Source organism: Solanum lycopersicum, chromosome 9 (genome assembly GCF_036512215.1).
Source record: "Solanum lycopersicum chromosome 9, SLM_r2.1".
In the NCBI taxonomy this organism is placed as follows: Eukaryota; Viridiplantae; Streptophyta; class Magnoliopsida; order Solanales; family Solanaceae; genus Solanum; species Solanum lycopersicum.
The window spans coordinates 556,866-578,792 of NC_090808.1; the positions used below are offsets into that span (position 1 = coordinate 556,866).

The 21,927-nt window shown below is 33.6% G+C and overlaps 4 protein-coding genes and 1 pseudogene across 4 annotated transcripts; 4 read left to right on the top strand and 1 right to left on the bottom strand.

The window, feature by feature from the left end:
• Positions 1-319: 319 nt before the first annotated feature.
• LOC112942143 (E3 ubiquitin-protein ligase UPL5-like) lies at positions 320-2,061 on the top strand. Its single transcript, XM_069289036.1, has 3 exons — positions 320-386; positions 1,059-1,648; positions 1,775-2,061. The coding sequence occupies exons 1-3, from the start codon at positions 320-322 to the stop codon at positions 2,036-2,038; spliced, it is 921 nt and encodes a 306-aa protein (XP_069145137.1). The 3' UTR covers positions 2,039-2,061.
• Positions 2,062-2,123: 62 nt separating this feature from the next.
• Positions 2,124-8,467, top strand: LOC101253823 (E3 ubiquitin-protein ligase UPL5-like). Its single transcript, XM_004246891.4, has 3 exons — positions 2,124-5,606; positions 7,279-7,868; positions 7,984-8,467. Exons 1-3 carry the CDS (start codon positions 3,971-3,973, stop codon positions 8,245-8,247), a joined length of 2,490 nt encoding a protein of 829 aa, XP_004246939.2. The 5' UTR covers positions 2,124-3,970; the 3' UTR covers positions 8,248-8,467.
• Positions 8,468-8,633: 166 nt separating this feature from the next.
• LOC101253525 (wall-associated receptor kinase 2-like) lies at positions 8,634-19,855 on the bottom strand (annotated as a pseudogene).
• LOC101256030 (probable L-gulonolactone oxidase 6) lies at positions 15,450-18,097 on the top strand. The gene is made up of 4 exons (XM_004246727.5): positions 15,450-16,314; positions 16,604-16,859; positions 16,971-17,072; positions 17,223-18,097. Exons 1-4 carry the CDS (start codon positions 15,580-15,582, stop codon positions 17,936-17,938), a joined length of 1,809 nt encoding a protein of 602 aa, XP_004246775.2. The 5' UTR covers positions 15,450-15,579; the 3' UTR covers positions 17,939-18,097.
• A 432-nt stretch (positions 19,856-20,287) lies between the features above and the next one.
• LOC101255726 (uncharacterized) lies at positions 20,288-21,401 on the top strand. The gene is made up of 2 exons (XM_004246726.5): positions 20,288-20,685; positions 20,905-21,401. Exons 1-2 carry the CDS (start codon positions 20,586-20,588, stop codon positions 21,291-21,293), a joined length of 489 nt encoding a protein of 162 aa, XP_004246774.2. The 5' UTR covers positions 20,288-20,585; the 3' UTR covers positions 21,294-21,401.
• Positions 21,402-21,927: the final 526 nt, after the last annotated feature.

The window sequence follows — 21,927 nt, forward strand, 5'->3', positions numbered from 1 at the left end:
AGCAAAATGGAACTAGTATAACTAATGAAATAGGAATGAGGACACACATTCGAGGTTTGTGAAAGGAACTATAGAACATGAACTATTCATTTTTCAAGGGTTGGGTAGTACCCAAAAAAAAAAAGATCCTGATATGGCAAGATAACACCCGCTACAAACGAAATTTCAGATTGTTTAGCATCTTTTCGTGTATCAAACCACTTCTACACTCCCCTTCTCAGATTTGTTTAACTAAAGAAGGATAGGAAACCCTCCTTAGAAGGAAGAAACAACTAGGAAAACTTTTAGAACAACTGAGCAGCAGCCCTAGCCTGATACTATGATTGGGAAGGACAAACAAATTGTCTATTTGCTATTAAAGTCTTGCTATACACTCTTGATCAAAGGTAGGTTTTTCCCTACTGGCAGCAATCTTATGGATCATCTAGAGAGAAGATTCAATGATACTTCGCCGAGAAAGGGAAGAATATAATGTTAGTTTGAATTAACTCAAATGTAAATGACATTGATACCATACTTGACTTCACAAGTTCATTTACTATCCAAAAGAAAAGCTGAGTTTTTGTCACTTCTGCCAATATTCATTTACTATCCAGCAGGAAAGCTGAGTTCTTGTTTAATTTTGCCAGCCTGCTTGAGCAGATTAAGCCACATGCTGAGATTTTTTTTCTTGATTTAGTTCTCATGTTAGTATATTTTTTTGGTTGTGTTATTATTGATGTCCTTTGGTTCTCTGATTCTCCAATCACACCAGGCAATCAGATAAAGTTGATGAAGTAATGATCGAACGAGTATGTCTTATTTATGGCATGTCAGTTCTTGCTAGATATCTTTCTTAATGAAGGTGCATTAGTATACTTGGTTTGTATGGCATATGAATGAGTATTTACTAGGTGTATCATCAGTCTTTTTCCTCATTAGTATACTTGGATTGTATGGCACAACTACATTTATAAGATGGTTGCAACTAGAAAGCTGTTTGATACAATCTTTCACGAAAATAATATTATTCTCTCTACTACAATGCAAATAACCTTCATTTTCATTTGTGCTTGCAGTATCTAAAGTGGACCCATTGCACCTTGAGTATTTTGTTTTCTCTGGGAGGATTATTGCATTGGCCTTGTTGCATAGAGTGCAAGTAAGCATCACGTTTGATCGTGTGTTCTTTAGGCAACTAGCTGGAGGGGATATTTCGTTTGAAGACATTATAGATGCTGATCCCTACTTGTACAGAGGGTGCAAAGAGATACTGGAGATGGATGCTAAAGTGGTGGATGACGATATCCTAGGCCTAACATTTGTGTGTGAATATGAAGAATTGGGATGTAGGAACGTTGAAGAGCTTTGCCCTAATGGGAGAAGTATGATAGTGAACAGTCGAAATAGGGATAACTATGTGAATCTTCTTGTTAAACACCGGTTTGTGACATCGATCGCTCATCAGGTAGCCCATTTTGCTCGAGGTTTTGCTGACATAATTACTGACCGAGAACTCCGGGAATCCTTTTACAGGATCCTAGATCATGAAGACCTTAACAGGATGCTTCATGGGAGTAAGACTGCTGTTTCTGTACAAGACTGGAAAGAACATACAAATTACAATGGCTACAAAAAAGATGATCCTCAAATATCCTGGTTCTGGGAGGTAATTATTTCTTGTTATGTTTCCAGAGTATTAACTATCGAGAAGTATAGACCTTTGATCTTTTCTTTCTTCATGTGGTGGATTTCTGGGCAGCATTTTTAAAGTTTTTCTTTTCTATTACTGCAGATAGTTGGAAGTATGTCGGCAGAGCAGAGAAATGTGCTTCTCTTCTTCTGGACTTCAATCAAGTCTCTGCCTGTTGAGGGTTTTGGTGGTCTAGATTCGAAACTTCACATCTACAGACTCTCAGGCTCTCATGATTGCTTGCCTACCTCGCACACTTGCTTTTATCGCCTGTGTTTTCCTCCTTATCCGTCTATGGAAGTCATGCAAAATCGCCTTAACATAATCACCCAAAATTATGTTGGTTGCAGCTTTGGTGCCGCGTGATGGGCAAATTTGGTACATGCATGTGATATGGAATATTTCTTCTAAATAGATGTAACCTTCTAAAAAAAGAGGCATAAAGTTGTGAACAAATAGCTCATCAGTTTTTTTTAGAAAGCTAAGGTGGAATCTATAAATGAATTTTTCCTTACATTAATAGTTTTAGTGCGTGTGAGATTTCAATTTGCAAACCGCAAATCCGCTCCTTCCCCGTGATTTTTTTTAAAGAAAAAATTGGACACCCCGCCTCCTCAAATGTTCAAACTTGCCCAGTCCCATTGCATCTACTTTTGGTTTGTTGGGTTAGTAATGCGGCTCAAACACACTAGTGAACTCAAGCTAAATACAAAATGAAGTGTATTCTTCTTGCTTTTTGAGATTAAAATTAGTAATAGCTTTTTCGAATCTAATAATTCCTTTTCAATCGATAATATAACAAAATTTATTTAATCTTTCTTGAGACATAATACTCTAAATATGTCGAACTTCTAATAAATACTTTATTTTTCAACAAAAAGGTACTCAATAAGCAAACCAAAAAATTCTGTATTCAATATTTATTTTGTAAGAAAACAAGCCTATTATAACTTTAATAAAAAGTAGGTCCCCAGGCCTCCTACCTATTTTAAAGGGAGTGCGTAAATATACCATTGGCCAAAGAAGAGTTGCAAAAGGGGGGACTATGCCTGACCCTTTGCTTCAAGATGTGAGATCAAAACTTGGCTAAAAAGCCTTTCATTGCACTACTTAAGCAAAAGAAATAAAAATGTCAAGGCATTATAACTTGTACTTTTGCCTATTAGGATGGAATGTATAGATAGCGTGTAAATAATATATAATTAGGTATATATATATATATAGAGATATGATATATAACTATGTATGAAAAATGTATATACATCCATATACTTTGTTCATACAATATTTATAAATTTCAATAGTTCATCTTTCCTACACACAAGCTGATTTTTTTAGTCTTGATTAACTCAAATCTCCTCTAAGCAATCTCAAGTTTCAAATATGAATTCCTCTCAATATTTTGAGTCATTTAATATATTATTTACTAAAAAATAATTCACATTTGCCACAAATTAAATTTTAAATCAATAATTCTCTTTCATCAATTTGTTAGTGTTCACAATTAAAGCTAGAATAAATAACTAAAAAAGTGGGCACGTGGACAAATCGTCAAAATGAACAAGGATGTACTTCATCAAAAAAAAGAAGAAGAGTAAAAACAGTTTGTGTAATAAACAATAATTGAGCTATATTGGATAATCTTACTATGGTTAAAATATTTTCCATGTATATACAGTATATGTCGAATCTTCTTTTGATTAGTTTGTATGTTTAGTTTTTTATATTTTGAACCCTTTTGTTAAAAATCTTAGCTTCGCCATTGACCTCTATATGATCGAAATTTCAGAAACACATCTTAACTAAACTAAGTAGGCGTTTGATCATGTAACACCATATCACGAGAGATGAAATCAGCGTTTGGACATGCGATTTCACGTCGATTCCATCTCATGATTTCATATTCTCCAAAAACCATTATATGAAATTACATGATAATTCCATATCATCATGTGATTTCATATCATGATTTGAGATTTTTTAATAAAAAAATCGATCCACAAGTTTATATCACTGAATTCATTTTTTTTTTATAATTATGTACACTTTTTATCTTACGTGACTCTAGGCGCGTGAAAAAATATTTATATTCATGATTAGCTAAAAAGGTATAAAAAAAAAAATTAAAAAATAATAAAGTCTAAAATTTCGGTTAGGATTACCTTTTCCTACTTGGATAGAGGAAGAATGAGCGTTTATAGGTAAGACAAACTCTTCCTTATTTGTGCGAGTCGTTTAACTAAACACTCGTGAGCTTAAAATCTTCCTTGCTTCCTCCTGCTGCTGATCAAACTTCCAATGGCGTACCGTAATACCAGACGCAAGTTAGATGATTATGCCGCCGCAGATGCCCGGATGAGATACGACGAGACTCTCCCTATTTCTCTGTCATACCCCATTCAGTTCTTCGTCCGTATGTTTTCCGGAGGCAAAACATTGGTTCTTCAAGCTGATTCCTCAGACTCAGTTGCATCAGTTCACCGGAAAATCCAGTCGATCACAGGAATTCGATCAATTCAATCGACCTCAGGTGTACCACGAATGGAACAGCGATTAATCTACCGAGGGAAACAGCTTCAGTTGCAACAAAGGTTATCCGAATGTGGTGTACAAAACGATGACACTCTACAACTCGTTGGAAGAATGAGAAGCACGCGCCATCCTCACACGTGGAAGCTGATGAATGACTTAAATTCACTTATTAATGACCTCTGCAATTGCGATGACAACACGGATGTTAATGCTAATGTCACCTGTATGATGAAGATGCTTACAGATTTTCTCATAATGACCCCAAAGGATGGCGCAGATGGATCCGAGCAATATCTACAAATATTTATTCACTCCTCTGTTCCTGCAGCACTGGTAAAACTTTATGTATCTCCTTCTCTAACTACCAAACAAGCGGCTCGTGAATGTATTTGTCAATTTATTGATTCATTTAAGACACTTTTCGCCAGTCCTGTATATAAGCAGTTTTCTCCTATATTGTTCGAGTTTTGTAAGATTTTAAGAGGGGCTGTGAGTGTTGATGATGCTTTATATATATTTTGCCGGAGTAGTTTAGCTTCAATGATGGAGTGGTATGTCTGTGATGTCAAGTGTGTGCCAAGATTGCAGGATGTTTTTCCTTTTTTTCGTGAGTTGGCAACAAGGTTATCACGTGGTTTAGAAATGAGTGTGCAATCAGCTGAGTTTATACCGTTATCGGACAGTGATGTGTGTGAGTTTATTAAGTTTATGCACCCGGTGAAGTGTGCAATATGGCGTCCAGAAGCATTTGGCAGTCCGGTCAGTTTCCGTTCCTTGATGCAACGGGAAACAGGAAATGAATGTTTTGAGATTGAAGGTGTGCATCGTGTTTTTTGTGACTTGCTAGAAAAATTGGAGTTGTGTCTAAAGAAACTGGGTTTGATAAACAAAGAAAGAGGTGAGGCTATTGTAAGCTGTTGGTCGCAATATCTTTTAATTCTAAAGGAATTAGAAAGCATTTCAAAGTTGTACAAGGGTATGGAGGAAATGTTTTGGGAGAAGATAAGGCAAAGAAGAGTTGAATTGTGCTTTCTGATAGTTAAACTTTCAAAAAAGTCTACGGATTATCAGTGGATTCTTGAGCACAAGGAGGTAACAAATTTTAAGATAAGGCAGCAGTTTGCCTTGAAGATGCTTCAAGAAGGGAGGCACAAGAATGAGAAGTTGTACGAGATGCTCATTTGCAGGTCTCGTTTGTTTGAACAATCATTTGAGTACATTGGACGTGCGAGTCCTAAGTCGCTGCAAGGCCAGTTATTTATTCAGTTTGAGAATGAAGAAGCCACCGGGCCTGGTGTGTTGAGGGAGTGGTTTTCCTTGGTATGTGAAGCAATTTTCAACCCTCAGAATGCTCTATTTGTTTCATGCCCAAATGACGGGAGAAGGTTTTTCCCAAATCCAGGTAAGCTTCTCTTGACATTTTGTTCTCATTTATCCCTCCTGTTAGTTTTTGGATCTAAAGTTGTCGAGCATGAAAGATGTTTCTTATTTAATTTTTCCTCAAAAATAGATAAAGAGTATGAGACAGAGGTTGAATCCTTGTGAGTATGCGTATACGTATTATCTCTCCTTATATAAACCATGTAAGGTTGCTTGATGTTCATACCGTCATAGCATTCTTTGAGGTTCAACTCTTTCATGAAACCCATGTCTGAGGGTTTTACTAATTCCAAAGTGCATTTAATCTATTTAAAGTAATTGTAAGCGAAATGGAACTTGTATAACTAACTAAAGAGAAAGGAATGAGGACACACATTGAATATTTGTGGAAGGAACTACAGAAAGATGCATTCATTATTCAAGGGTGAGAATAGGAAAAGATCCTGATATGGCAAGATAATTTATACCTTATAAAACGGAATTTTTGATTGTTTAGCTTCTTTTCGTGTATCAAACCACTGCCGGACTCCCCTTCTCAGATTTGTTTAGCTTCTTTTCGTGTATCAAACCACTGCCACACTCTCCCTTCTCAGATTTGTTTAACTATGTAGCCGACCCAAAAGAAGGATAGCAAATCCTCCTTAGAAAGAAGAAACAACTAGGACAGCTTTTAGAACAACTGAGCAGCAGCCCCAACTTACAGCCCAAACCTGATACTGTGATTGGGAAGGACAAACAAATGGTCTATTTACTATTATGTCTTGCTATACACTCTTGATCAGAGGTAGGTTTTTCCCTTCTGTATTTGGCCATGGATAAGAATTTGGGTGCCTAGGGAGGTATGTCTCAGACAGAAAAATTTACGTGGTATCCAAATATCTCCCACATGCCTCAATTGCGAAGAGTCATGGAATGTGCCACGTAAGACTAAAGGTGTACAAAATTACAAAAAGAATAAGTTCAAGGGGTAATAGGACCTTAATTTAGTTCAGATGTGTCTTTGGGATTTCGGTCATAGTCTAGGAGGGTACTTGTGCATTTTCCCATTTTTTTTGGGTACTGTGTTATTGTCTAGATTTGTTGAAAGTTGGGATTTTGGAATAGGTTTCAACATTCATCCTGCCTGGCCGGATCCCTAAAGTATGTCGTAAATATGCGACAACTGATAATTTTTAACTCGTTTCTGCTTAAATGTGTGCATGAATAGATGCTGATATATATACATTTATAATGCCAGCCTGCTTGAGGAGATTAAGCCATTCTAACATGCTGAGGTTTAATTTTTAATTTTGTCTCGATTTAGTTCTCATGTTAGTATATTTTCTTAGTTGTGTTATTATTGATGTCCTTAGGTTCTCTGATTCTCTAATCACACCAGGCAATCAGATAAAGTTCATGAAGTAGTGTCCGAAAGAGTTCCAAGTCTTATTTATGGCCATAGCAGTTTTACTTTGACATCTTTCTCCATTAAGCTGCATATTGTACCTGGATTGTATGGCATATGAATGAGTATTTACTAGCTGTATTATCATTTTTTTCTTCGTTACAATATGTTTGAAACAACTGGGAATATACTCCATAAGATGGCTGCAAGCTGTCCAATACAATCTTTTGACATTTCACGAAAAGTAATATTATTCTCTCTGTTACAACTTACAATGCAAATAACCCTCATCCGCATTTTGTGCTTGCAGCATCTAAAGTGGATCCCTTGCACCTTGAGTATTTTACCTTCTCCGGCAGGATGATTGCGTTGGCCTTGTTGCATAGAGTACAAATAAGCATTACGTTTGATCGTGTGTTCTTTTTGCAATTAGCCGGAGAGGATATTTCGTTTGAAGACATTAGGGATGCAGATCCCTACTTGTACAGTGGCTGCAAGAAGATACTGGAGATGGATACGAATATGGTGGATGAAGATGTCCTAGGCCTAACATTTGTTTGTGAAGATGAAGAATTGGGATCCAGGAAAGTGGTGGAGCTTTGCCCTGATGGAAAAAATACGTTAGTTAACAGTGAGAATAGGGATAACTATGTTAATCTTCTTGTTAAACACCGTTTTGTCACATCAATTGCTCAGCAGGTAGCCCATTTTGCTCAAGGTTTTGCTGACATAATTACTGACCAGCAGCTCCGGAAATCCTTTTACCAGATATTAGATCATGAAGACCTTAACAGGATGCTACATGGGAGTAAAACTGTTGTTTCTGTAAAAGACTGGAAAGAACATACAAATTACAATGGCTACAAAATAGATGATCCTCAAATATCCTGGTTCTGGGAGGTACTTATTTCTTGTTATGTTTCCAGAGTATAAACATTTGAGAAGTCTACATGGTAGATTTTTGAACTCTTCCAAAGTTATTATATTTCAAAGTTTTTCTTTTCTATTGCTGCAGATAGTTGGAAGTATGTCGGCTGAGCAGAGAAATGTGCTTCTCTTCTTCTGGACTTCAATCAAGTCTCTGCCTGTTGAGGGCTTTGGTGGTCTAGATTCGAAACTTCACATCTACCGAACTTCAGTCTCTCATGATTGCTTGCCTTCCTCGCGGACATGCTTTTACTACCTGTGTTTTCCTCCTTATCCGTCTATGGATGTCATGCAAAATCGTCTTAACATAATCACTCAAAATTATGTTGGTTGCAGCTTTGGTGCAGAGTGATGTGCAAATGTTTTTGGTGAACTTGTACATGTGATATGTAATATTCTTTTGAATAGATGTAAGAAATTTACATCAGTAAATATTAGTAGGTATCTTTTGAAACTTTATTAGGTATATTATGTTTTTTGGTCCTAGTAAGTATTCGCTGTGCGGCTTAATCACACTAGTTGCCTCAAGCTAAATTAAATTCAAATAAAGTCCTTAAACTTTTTTTCCCTAAGTATATTTTTTTTATGATGTGTATTCTTCTAGCTTTTCAAGATCTCATAATCAATTTTTTTTATCTTCTAATTACTCCATTTCAATTAATATAGTCAATCCATTTAATTATACTTTGAGATATAATACTCTAGATATGTCAAAACTTCTAACAATTTTTGCTTTTTATATGGAAACTTTAATTTTTCTATGAATACTATTCAATAAACAAACCAAAATTATCGATACTCAATATTTTTTTAAAAAAAGTATAGCATATAGTTACTTAAAAATAATAGGGCCCCTCGATTTTGCGGGGATAGGACATATGCCTATTTTAAATGGACTCTTGTAAAGCTGTAGACATCGCTCTTCTCAGTTAATTGACTTGTGTGGAAATATTCAGGATCTAGATATCCTAATGTACCTTGGACTAGAGTTGTGACTTGTGTTTGATCAAATGGAACTAGCCTCGATGCTCCAAAATCTGATATTTTCGCGGTGTAATATTCATCTAATAGTATGTTAGCAGACTTGACGTCCCTGTGTATAATAGGCTTTGATGCAGCAGAATGAAGGTATGCAAACGCGCCAGCAGCTTCTGCACCAATCCTTAAACAAATCTCCCACGATAACCAGTTACTAAGTACTCCATCTTTCTTGTAAATATGCTGGAACAGTGTTCCATGAGAAACGTAGTCGTATACTAGTAAAGGAACTTCTGCTTCCAAACGAGGTTCACCACATTTCGATGATTAACTTGAATAAGAATAGTCACCTCATTAATGAATTGTTCTATTTGGCTGTCATTCATCATTCTCGACTTTTTGATTGCAACAATGAGTTTATCAGGTAAAAATCCTTTGTAAACCGTACCATAACCACCTCGTCCAAGGATTCTGTCGTCTGCGTACTTGTTGGTAGCTTTCTCTAGCTCCTACGCAGTGAAAATCTTGGCAGATCTACACCACCTTAATTTGACGAGATTTGTTGTTTCATTAGTACGCCACCATTTTGTTGGAAGAATTTCTCCCTAAGCCTGATGAGCTTCCTCTTCTTGAAGATAAGGTATACCCAACTCGAACCAATAATTAACGAGAAGAAGCCTACATTTTAATTGGAGTAACCAGACTCTTCTTGAAAATCTAATAGTTCAAGAAAATTGATACAAGCAAAGCCAATATGGTACTGATGGAGGGTAAAAAGTGAAGAATACAGAGTGTTTATCGATGAAAAAAACATACCAAGAGAAACCTTAATGACGGGGAATTGAGAGTTTTTGGCAGTATAACCGCATCCATTTTTGAGGCCATCACCATAGTACCCATGAGGACAAGTACAATTGAAGCTTCCCGGTGTATTAGTGCAGATCTTTTCACAGGGATTGGCTTTTGAATCCGCACATTCATCAATATCTGAATTAGGAAATTACAAAAATCAGCTTAAAACAGAGTATTTTAACCATATAGATAAGTTAAACTCAATTGGTCATACACGAACCTACACAGCCTGTGACAAGATATGGATTTCCTTCGAATCCTGTATAGAAACTACAACGGTATCCTCTCAAACCATTGTCAGAATCTACACAAAAGCTATTTGCTTTACAAGCATAATCATTTCTTTTTCGAGCATCTACACATGAGCCCAATCTACGACTAAAGGAACAGTATCAACAATTCTTTGCACCAATTTGGGATCACGAAAATCTGACAAGCCCCCGAAAAGGAACCTATCTTTTTCACCTAAAAAAGCATAACCACAAGGATTATATGACCAGGCTCTATGATGATTACCAAAACTATATAACGAAAATTGATAATACTTTAGACCCTTGGTTGACTGATGTCCGGCAGCAACCAATTAATCCTGGAACAATATCCTTGTAGCACGTCCTCTCGCCTTTGACACAACGAGATGCAAACACTAGTAGCATTGGCGCTGAACTTTTCACTCTCAGGGATTGAAGAAGCATCGTCACAGCCTAAGACGGTGAATTTGTTTAGTTCAGAGATAGTGAAAGGACTGCTACTAGTTCCACCAACACTTGCCCATGCTTCCACATCCTACGTGACATTTCTAGCGAATTGTAACACTTCTTAGCCACATATGTAGCTATACGAATTTGAGTATCAGAGATGTCGTAAATGTGAAGATCACCTAATAATGGTCGAGGAGGGTTGAATCAAGTGTTACAGTTGATTTCAAATCGCGCAGCCTGAATTTTTCCCTATTACCAAATGGATATGGAACTGTTAGATTTCCGCATTTCTTTTGGCACCCTGGCTTGGTAACGTTCACACCTTTCGTTATGGTTCTTGGGACGATAGCCTGAGTGGTGTTGACATCAACAATATCCCAAAGAGACACAACGATGCAACGCGCACACACATCTTCCGATGAATGATTAGGGAAATGTATGATACATTTGTACTAAAAGGTTACACACATGCACTTAAAACTGAATATTTGAAGCTAAAGGTAATGTTCTGTCAACTCAATGAATCATCATAAAATTAGGGTTGTTGAATTCATAAATTCTAAGAGTCAACTCCAAAGAGAAGACCAAGTCAGAGAGAAGTTAAAGATAGTTTCAAGCTAAGAGTTGTCTTAAAGCTATCAAAATCAGCTTATTTCTTATCACTAGTGTTTTAAAGCAAAATACTCTTGATATTCTGTTTTATGGCAAGGTGGTAAACATGCCGTTTAATTTAGTTTCAGCTCATATTTATATCATTCAACTTTGAGTGCGTTCACAAAAGAATTTAAAATTAACTTTAAAAAGAATATCTCATGCAAATATCTCAACAATCTGTCCAATTAGCATTGTGTTTAAATAATGGATGAGAAATAAAGTTGAAAAAGGTTAAAAGTGAAATAAAATTTAAGAGCACATTAAAAGGGTTGTACATGTGGTTGGCCTAAATGAAATTAAAGAAAACATGCTATGTCTAATGTCTTTTACACCTATGTGACAGTTGTTTAGTATTTATATGGTACTAAATTCTAATTATATCTCTTGGCTTCAAAGCTTACTTATGCTTTCAACATTGTATAATTGCATAAAAAACAAAATGATGGAATGGCATGTCAGTATTGCAATACAAATCAATTTTAAATACAAGATGGAGGAAGTCTTCCTTTATATATTTGACATGCCACAACATTCATCTATATTAAGAGATTGGGGTAAAAAAAAAAATAGCAAGATGCATTTTTACCGATGTGTTTGGAGAAAATAGAGTATGTATACTGCTTCTTAGCAATAACAAAATTAGTATGTATTCTTTACAATCTCCTATTTAAGGTCATGTCATTGGGTTAATCTAAAGTTATGCCTAAGGTCATATCGTCGTTAAACTGAAGAAGTTACACCATGTCATGTTTAATTACTTCTCCCCAATGAAGTCATTCAACTTTATTTTGTATCAATAAAATCATTCAATTTTGAAATTTTCTTTCATAAGTCACTCAACACATCTCTAAAGATCACTGTACTTTGAGTAATTATTTAGTATAGTCATTCAACTTTATTTTGTATCAATAAAATTATTCAAGTTATAGATATTCTTTTATAAAGTCACTCAAACAAATATATCATATATATATATATATATATATATATATATATATATATATATATCATATCATATATTATTATAAGCATGAAGCACAAAACTTAAAAGTTGAATTACTATTTTGCCCTTCTAATAAATTAAAACTTTTATATTTTTCATATATATAATCTTCTTATTCTCATTCCCTAATCTTGACCTTTCAAATTTCTAACACAAATGTAAATAAAATAAAAATGAGTAATTATTTCTTATAGACAAGAAATTAAAGTAGATTCATGTATCTTTAAAATTAAATTTCATCTCTATCTTTTTTATATTTATTTTAACAAAGTAGATTCATATATCTTTAAAATTAAATTTCATCTCTATCTTTTTTATATTTATTTTAACAATAATTCATGTGACTTTTCATGTTTCCAAAATTTTGTTCTATAAATTTAACTTTTTCAAGAAAAACTTTTATTTACCACTCCTACAATTCTTGTGTGTAGGAACTCTAAAAATGTGAAATAATGTTACAATTTGAGGTGAAAGTTGTGAGATTCCCTTCTGCAGTCACGAGAATAAACAAGAATTCAATTACTGAAGCATCGGAGCTTGATGTGTTAGTTCTATACTTATTTGTAGTAAGAATTATAATAAGACTTTTTTGTCTCTCTTCATATAGTTGAATTCTTGTTTTATTATTAAGTTGCTCTGAATTCATATTTGTATTTTGTATGCTCAAATGTTCCGTTTCACTATGGAGACAAAAATAAAATGATTGCTTCGTTCTTATAATTTTACATATACATTAATTTTCATTTTTAAGAATGAATGTGATAAAATAGGATGTTTACTCTTTTCTTTTCTTTTTATGGAAAAAAAAAGGTGAAACATATAATATTAGATTAATGGTGGATAAGTTATGTATGAAGAGAAAATTAAATTTTATATAAAAATAGTAGTTATTCATAAATATTCTGATTTTCAAAATATAAATAATAAGACTTTTTACATCATAGTTTTAAATATTTATAGTTAACTAATTAGTTTAAAGTGTTTGTGGATAAAAATTTAATAGAATACTTTAAACACATTCATTATAATTATCAGGTGATTCAAAAGGCAAAGTAAAAAAGTTGAAAGGTTTTGTTTTCCTTTCACTCAAAGTTAATCTTACACTATTTCTTCTAACATTATTCTACCAATAAAACGGAACTATCGAGAAATTTAATTTAGATAGTTGTTATTTTTCCTTTTTGCTTTGTAAACTTATTTTTGAATTATAAACGAAGTTTATTTTATTAATTTTTCATATTATTATTTCGATGCATTCACTAGGAGGTCAGAAAACTGGAGTGTCACAATTAGTAGTTAAACAAAGTAAGAAATCTCAATTAGACATATTTTATTATTTAGTAATATTATCTTTTAAGAAATAATATACTCATGGATTACACGCGCAAAGCGCGTGCTCGGAAACTAGTATTACTAAAAGCATGAACAAAAAAAGTTGAAAGTTGAATTACAGTTTTACCCCTTCTATAAATTAAATTGTTATAAAATATTTAAATATTTGATTGTATAAATTTAATTAAAAGGTTAATGACTTTTAGACTTCTAAAGATTGATTTCTAATTAAATATCCAATTAATTAATATTTATCATCTATAATCTATATGTATATAATAATTATAATTTTTTTTAAAAAAAAGTCTTTACTAAATTGCTATATTTTTCCTCTTTCTCATAACTTTTTCCTTAACCCCTCTCATGAATAATATAATTTATGTGGATAAAGTATTATCCTTTATGATAAATAACGAATTATTTAATATAAAGGGTGCAAATCTGCAAAATGGAGACACACGTTGATAATGTCCTCTCGATTATTATTAAAGAATGACTCTATCTTCACAAATTTAAATTCATTAACGCTTAATTGCGTGATAAGAACTTTAGTTGTTCTTTCTACATGATTTGCTAATTTTAACTTCTTTTTTCATATTCTTCATTTATTTATTATTATTTGTTAATTACTTATTCAACTTTATACTCTTAATATTCATAACTCTTATCTTTTCATATTCATAACCTCCAAATATTTAAACTAAAACTTTAATATATCTTTTGATATTCTTTCTATTCTATCTACATAAATTCAACTTTTTTAATCTCATGAAACCCCTACCAAGATTATTAGGCTATCATTTTCATTCTATAGTTAAAGTAGATGAAGAAACCTCTTGAATTTTGATAGGATATGAAAGGAGTCGATAAGAACTCATAGAGTTATGTACTAATTTTATACTTATTTTTTCATCTATACATATATCAGTCTTATAAGAACAATGTTTACATTGGATCTTTCTTAAATCTGTTTCTTTTTGTCTTTTTTTTTTATCACTATCAGACTTCTTAATTTAGTTTTTGTATGAATGTTTTATTGCGTAAGTCTTTATTCTTATTTTGTAATTGTTACATTATATTATTCATTAATTTACATATATATTTCCATAAAATTTTTATCATTATAACATATCTATAAAAATTTACATAGAATACACGTGCGAAGCACGTCCTCAGAAACTAGTATATATATATATATATATATATATATATATATATATATATATATATATATATATATATATATATATATATATATATATATATATATATATCTTCACTTCTAAGGTTAATAAAGCTTTCAACTTAGTACAACAACTCATTTATGCACTAGCAACACGAATTAAAGAAAAAAAACAAAATGATGGAATTCCATGGCATGTCACTTTTTGCAACACAATTTTTTTATATTTTAACATGTCAAAAAGTTCATTTATATTAACATATTAACATAATAATATTGTGGTATAAAAAAATACTTGTTTTTTTTTTTTTTTTGCCTTATTTGATTTTTCTTGTCTGACGTGCAAGACTATTCCCCTACAAGATTAAAAGAGAGGTTGGCATGTCATAATCCTAATATTAGGATGCATGTTTTCGTGGCCCCTTCATTTATTGCCTCCAAAATATTCTTCAGGTATTTGTACGAAAAAGTTATAATTATATTTTTAAAGTAAGAGAAATTATTTTTGATAAATTCTCAACTCAAGTGAAATAAATCTATTAATTGCTATATATTTATAGCAATTAATAGGAATTAGGTAGCGCAAAGGATACAAGAACAACAAAATAATGCAATAACAGCAACACAATAAGTCACAAACGATGATATAAATAAAAATTAAGAACTACAATAATAAAATAAAATGACCCACCATTATCTACTATCTTGTAACTTAGCATGACTCCTCCACAGCCTCCTATCTAAGGTTATGCCATCGCGTTAACCCGAAAACTGAAGTTACACCTAACTTTATGCCGTCGTTAATTTGAAATTACACCATGTAATGTCTCTAATCATTAGAATACTTCTTCAACCCAACTCTATCTCTCCTCATATCCACTGTAACCAACCTCTCGCACCTCCTCAATGAGACATCTACACATATAATTAGTATCAATTTATTTTATATCATCATCTCCCACACTAATCATCATTATTTCTATGTATTTCAGCAACTCTCTATCTATACAAGTTGTACATCTCTCTCATTCACCAGTCATGGTTGACCTCAAAATCATAAAACTAAGTTTGATTTTCTTTCTGATCTTCTCAGTTAAATCAAGCCCACCTGAAGATCCCATAAAATGTTCACACAACACAAATTTCAACTGCACCATTACAAACTCATACGGGGCCTTCCCGGATCGCGCGATTTGCAAGGCATCTGAAGCTATTTTTCCAACAACAGAAGAAGAACTCATTAGTGTAGTAGCAAATGCAGCAAGAGAAAAGAGAAAAATGAAAATCGCAACTCGATTTTCTCATAGCATACCTAAATTGGTATGTCTAGACAATGATGATCAAGACCACGGGTTGCTTATAAGTACAAAATATCTAAATAAGATCTTGAGAATCGATCAAGAGAACATGAGTATAACCGTTGAAAGTGGGGTGACACTGAGACAACTTATTAGTGAGGCGGGTAAAGCAGGGTTAGTCCTGCCTTACGCGCCTTACTGGTGGGGTTTAACTATTGGTGGCTTAATTGGGACTGGAGCTCATGGAAGTTCTCTTTGGGGTATGGGAAGTTCGGTACATGATTACATTATGCAACTTCGAATCGTTACACCAGCTGATGTATCGTATAATTATGCTAAAGTTCGAATATTGGAAAATGGTAGCTCTGAGTTGAATGCAGCTAGAGTGTCACTAGGTGTTCTTGGAGTTGTTTCACAGGTATGTTCTCTGAGTCGTTTGACAGAATGTATTAGATTTTCTAATACAGTAGCATATGGTGTAAAATTAATACAGAGCAAATCATAGTATAAATAATACAAGATATTTGAATAAGCATGATAAATGATAAAAACCTATTTTCCTGCAAATTTTCATACTAATTCCAAGGAAAACCCTCATGTAATTCACAGTTTTCTTGTAGTGAGTTATGTTGGTAACTTGAATTGTTACATAAGTACACTCAAGTAATATAAATACTTAGATAAGTATGTGTGAAATAAAAATTTAGGTGACATTGAAACTAGAACGAGTGTTCAAACGTTCAATTACTCTTTCCGAAAGGGATGACTCAAACTTAGGGGAAGATGCAACTACCTTTGGGAGACAACATGAATTTGCTGATTTTACATGGTATCCGAGCCAGCGCAAAGTTATTTATAGAATCGATGATCGAGTTTCTCCCAACACTCGTGGCAATGCCCTTAATGACTTCTTGGGATTTCGCTCTACACCTTCACTCGTTCTCGCCATTTTAAGAACTACAGGTAATTAATTAATTGTTCATAAATTGCTTCTAATGTACTTTCTTTCAAACTTTATGGTAACATTTTTGATACTAGGTCACGACTTTTAACTCTTCTTTCTTGGTTCACTAGAGGAGAATCAAGAATTAACAAATGATGCTGGTGGAAAATGCTCAAGTGCCAAACTAACTACTTCCACATTGAAGTTGGGTGCTTATGGATTGACAAACAATGGTTAGTCAATTCTTTCATATTGTCCTTTTGATGATTCACCTGTATCGGATTCTCTAAAAATACACTACTTTTAAAGAATCCGGCATTGTACCTGTTGATGTTTTTTAAAAGAGTCAAAGCAACATAGTTACATATTGCATTTTCTCTCAGGTTTTACCTTTACAGGCTACCCGGTGGTTGGCTTACACAATCGAGTCCAAGCATCAGGAACATGCCTAGACAGTCTAGAAGATGCAACAATCACAACATGCCCATGGGACCATAGAGTTAAAGGTCTATTTTTTCACCAAACAACATTTAGCATTAGCTTATCCAAAGTCAAAGGTTTCATTGAAGATGTTCAAAAACTAGTTGTTTTAGAGCCTAAAGCACTATGTGTCCTTGACTTATACAATGGAATCCTCATGAGATATGTTACAACTTCAAATGCTTACTTAGGTAAACAAGAAGATGGTTTGGATTTTGACATCACATATTATAGAAGCAAAGATGCAATGTCCCCTAGACTCTTTGAAGATATTCTTGAAGAGGTAGAACAACTAGCATTTTTCAAATATGGGGCATTGCCACATTGGGGTAAAAACAGGAATGTAGCATTTATTGGTGCAATCACCAAGTACAAAAATGTTGACAAATTTCTGAAAGTTAAACAAAGTTATGATCAATTAGGATTGTTTTCAAGTGAGTGGACAAATCAAGTTTTAGGGTTAAAAGAAGGGTTGACCATACTCAAAGAAGGGTGTGCACTAGAAGGACTATGCATTTGCTCTGAAGATATTCATTGTGCCCCAAAGAAAGGTTACTTTTGTCGACCAGGCAGAATTTACAAGGATGCTAGGGTGTGTACTCGTTTATCGTCATGGTAAAATATTTATGTGAATAAGTTGTATCAATGGTGTATGCATGCAGAATTTTATAATGTAAGCAAATTTAGATACTGAAATAAGGGGAAAGAATAAATACATCAATGAAACAAGTAAATCTTAATTTAATACACTTAAATATAGTAATACAATTGTTCTCAATGAGTCCTTTTTTAAATACCAAATATGATCTATTTTATTGGATGTGAAATCAGCTTATTACATAGAGAATTGCAAGAGCAGGTTTACGTTGATCAGCCCCCTCGTTATATTAAGTATGACAGCGAACATTAAGTTTGTAGACTGAGAAAAGCACTATATGGGCTAAAACAAGCTCCACGAGCTTGGTATAGTTGCATTTGATGCTTATTTTAATACGACATGTTTTAGAAAATGTCCTTATAAGCAAGCATACACTTTCTACGAAAACTAAAGATGGAAAGCTTGTCATTATATGCTCTTATATGTAGATGATTTAATCTGTACTGGAATGATCATGTATTGGTTGATAATTTTAAGCAATATATGATGACCGAGTTTGATATGTCAGTTCTCAACTTGATGCATTAGTTTCTGGGAATTCAATTTAAGCAATATATTATTGATGATTGAGTTCAAAAGAAAATAAAGTACATGAGAACATCCAATATGAAAGAAATTACAGATAGCCAGAAATGAAACTTACAAACACACAGATATCATATTGACATTTTATTTTGGATCACCGCGGGATCTTTGTATTGGGTACTAATGAAGATTTATCTCAACTTATACTTCATTCTGATCTTCATGTCCGTGTGCAAATATTAGTCCAAGGGCTAGTGAAATTTCTTAAGCTCTCAAGTTCCATAGCCACTTCCTTCATTGTAGGCCTATCTTCCCCGTACAAGTGAAGGCAACTCTTAATGAGCTCACCGATCTCTTGAAGTTGCTCAATATCTCCTTCTCTTACAACTCTATCATCAAGAATTTGTAATAAGCTATTATTTTTTCATTGATGATACAAAATATTCCACCAAACATTTGTCCTCGTCACTTGTGCCCCTCAAAAATAGGTTTCATCCCTGTTAAAAGCTCTGCAAGAACTACTCCAAAACTATCAACATCACTTCTGTCTGTCAATGGACCTGTATGGAGATATTCAGGATCTAAGTACCCTAACGTTCCTTGAACCAATGTAGCAACATGTGTTTGTTCAAGTGAGACTAATCCAATAATCATCCAATAATATTGGTAGATTTGACGTCTCTATGAATTATTGGCATGGATGCAGATGAATGAAGATAAGCAAGTGAATTTGCAGTCTCAGAAGCAATTCTCAACCGATTTTGCAAAGATAACCAACGCGCTCCATTTTGGTTGTTGATATGCTCAGAAAGAGTTCCATGAGATATATATTCGTAAACCAGTAAGGGAACTTCAGCTTCCAAACAACATCCAAAGAGTCTAACTACGTTTCTATGGTTTACTTTACTTGCTTTCTAGTAGTTTTCAATAAAGACTCGAAACTATTCATTGTCATGAAAATTTCTAGTCACACCCTTTTCACTACATGTAGATTTATTTTGACTAGCCGGGAAAAGGGTCCGACTACTAGTTGAATTTTTGTGTGCAACAGTGTCTAGTTTTTAGTTGCATTCTCGTTTTCAACTTGCAAAACCCGCTGCCCAAAATTTTCAACATCAGATGTATCCATTGGTTTTTGTCCTGAATCCATTAATTTTGCCCTGAACCAACTCGTGGTGCATCAAACCCAACTCTTGGTGTTCTCCTTGCGTTTTTAGTTGCATTAGACATCAAATTCAACCCAACTTCTTCTGATTGCACCTCATTAGTAGCAGTCTGTTGGTTATTGCAATCATGATCACCTTCGTTTTCAGTAGTTGTTTGAACACCAATGTTACTTGTATCAACATCCATTGAGTCTGCAGGATTTTGCTCAGAAGTGGTAGCAACCAATTGTCGATCTAGAGAAATAGCTTTACGTTGATCAACTTCTACGATCTTTCCTTATTTCTATCGCATCACCTTGATACTTTTCACTATCAATAGTACCTTTTAAAGCAACTTAAATGGTATCATCAATTTGTTTGTTAATTTGATTTTCTTTTTGAAATGAAACGACAACTATCTTCATCTTGACCTTGATGCTTACAAAAATTGCAATACAAAGGTAGATTATCATATAGAATCTCCAGAAAACTGCAAGCTTATACGATTTGGAAGCTTTTTCATTATATCACATATAACCTTGACCCTAGCCGTGCTAGTTCTTGACTCGATTTCCTTATGGGTGGACCCGATTCAATAATTATTTTCCAACAGATAGAAACAAACAAAGGAGATAAGGCAGAACAATTTTTTTGAGTGTTTAATTTATTCTTTAGGAATCAATAAAAGTGTTTAAATTTGTTCTATTTGTGATGGAGAATTTTCCAACTGTCATAGATGTAGAGGAATAATGGAGTTCAACCAAACTTAGAATATATTCCTTAATCAACCACTTTACCAATAAGCCAATCCCTTTATTGCTTGCTCTTACAACTCTAAAAAATTTACACATAACAATCTGTTCCCACACACATTTACAACTCTTACCTTTTGGTCCGCAGTTGATGTGGTTGCTCCTCTACTCGTACTGTTGTGAATCATGCAGAAATCGTTCGCTCAAAATCTCGTAAAACTATCATCACTACCACTAATTCTTGTTCTCATCTTCTGTTGTTTGGTTATGATGGTTTCAGCTAGAGGTAACTCTTTTGATACTAGTTTAGTTGCAAAGCTATATTTAAACTCCGTCTATTTCAGTTTGTTTGTTTGATTTTGACTTGGACGAGGTTTAGAGTAGTAAAAAGAATACTTTTAAATCTTCTGCATCTTTAACTAAAAGATAAGTAAAATGTATCAAATAGAGTTGTCGTTTAGTTTTAGATATCCTTTGGTAATTCATTTGTAAAGACATTATTCAGGCTCTCATGTGACTAATCCTGGTGTTGAGTCTGATGACGATGCTATGAAGCAAGACGAAACATCATTGAGGAAACGATTAGAGCCATTGCATCGCGATACAGAATACAGACTAGTAACAGCATCTCAGGAGCTGGAAATGGAATTAGCAGCTAATAAGTCTAACAAGACGTGGTTATGGTCGCAACAACAACAGCCTTTTCAGCTGTGTCTGGCTTGCAAGTGTTGTGTGTCCGCGGCAGAGGCAGAGGCAGAGACAGAGCCCAGCAACTGTACAAGTTTGCCTTGTTGCTTTGTTATAGATTGTCAACTTCCTAATAAGCCTTACGGAGTTTGTGCTTTTGTACCTAAGACTTGTAATTGTACCTCTTGTGCTACTCCTCTGCTCTAAGCCTAAACTAGACGTATTTGAAAATTTATGAATTTCTTCAACCTATCTCATGTTGATTGTGATTGGATTTAGAGTCAAATATCTATAAATATTTTGTTGATTTCTTAACATATATGTACATAATACACCGTATGTAGAGTTCACGTGAACGCGTAAACGAGCTGTTAGATCCTCCCCAGCTACCTATCAATACCCTCTTTACTTTCATCCCAGAACTCAAGCAAACTCAATAACTAAAATGTCATGTTTTTATACCTAAAAAAACAATTAAAATTTAATAATTCTCTTTTTACCCTTAAAAATATATGAAGTCATTTCTAGTGATACAAATTAATAAGTATTTTCGACTATAAATTTCAAAACATAGTAGTAGGATGCATGTAAGACTCCAATTAACACATAAAACTTTTAATTGATTCTTGAAATTCTATTGATGTCAGATAAATTAAAACTACGCAAGTACCTTATATCATTTGAAAAATAACAAGAAAATCATAATAACTAATAAATTAAAATATTTGAAAAACATATAAACATTTTGGTGAACTCTTAAATTTTTATATGTGTCACTTAAATTAAAACACATAAACTAATTATTTATATTATTTCAATATAATACACAAAATATATTATA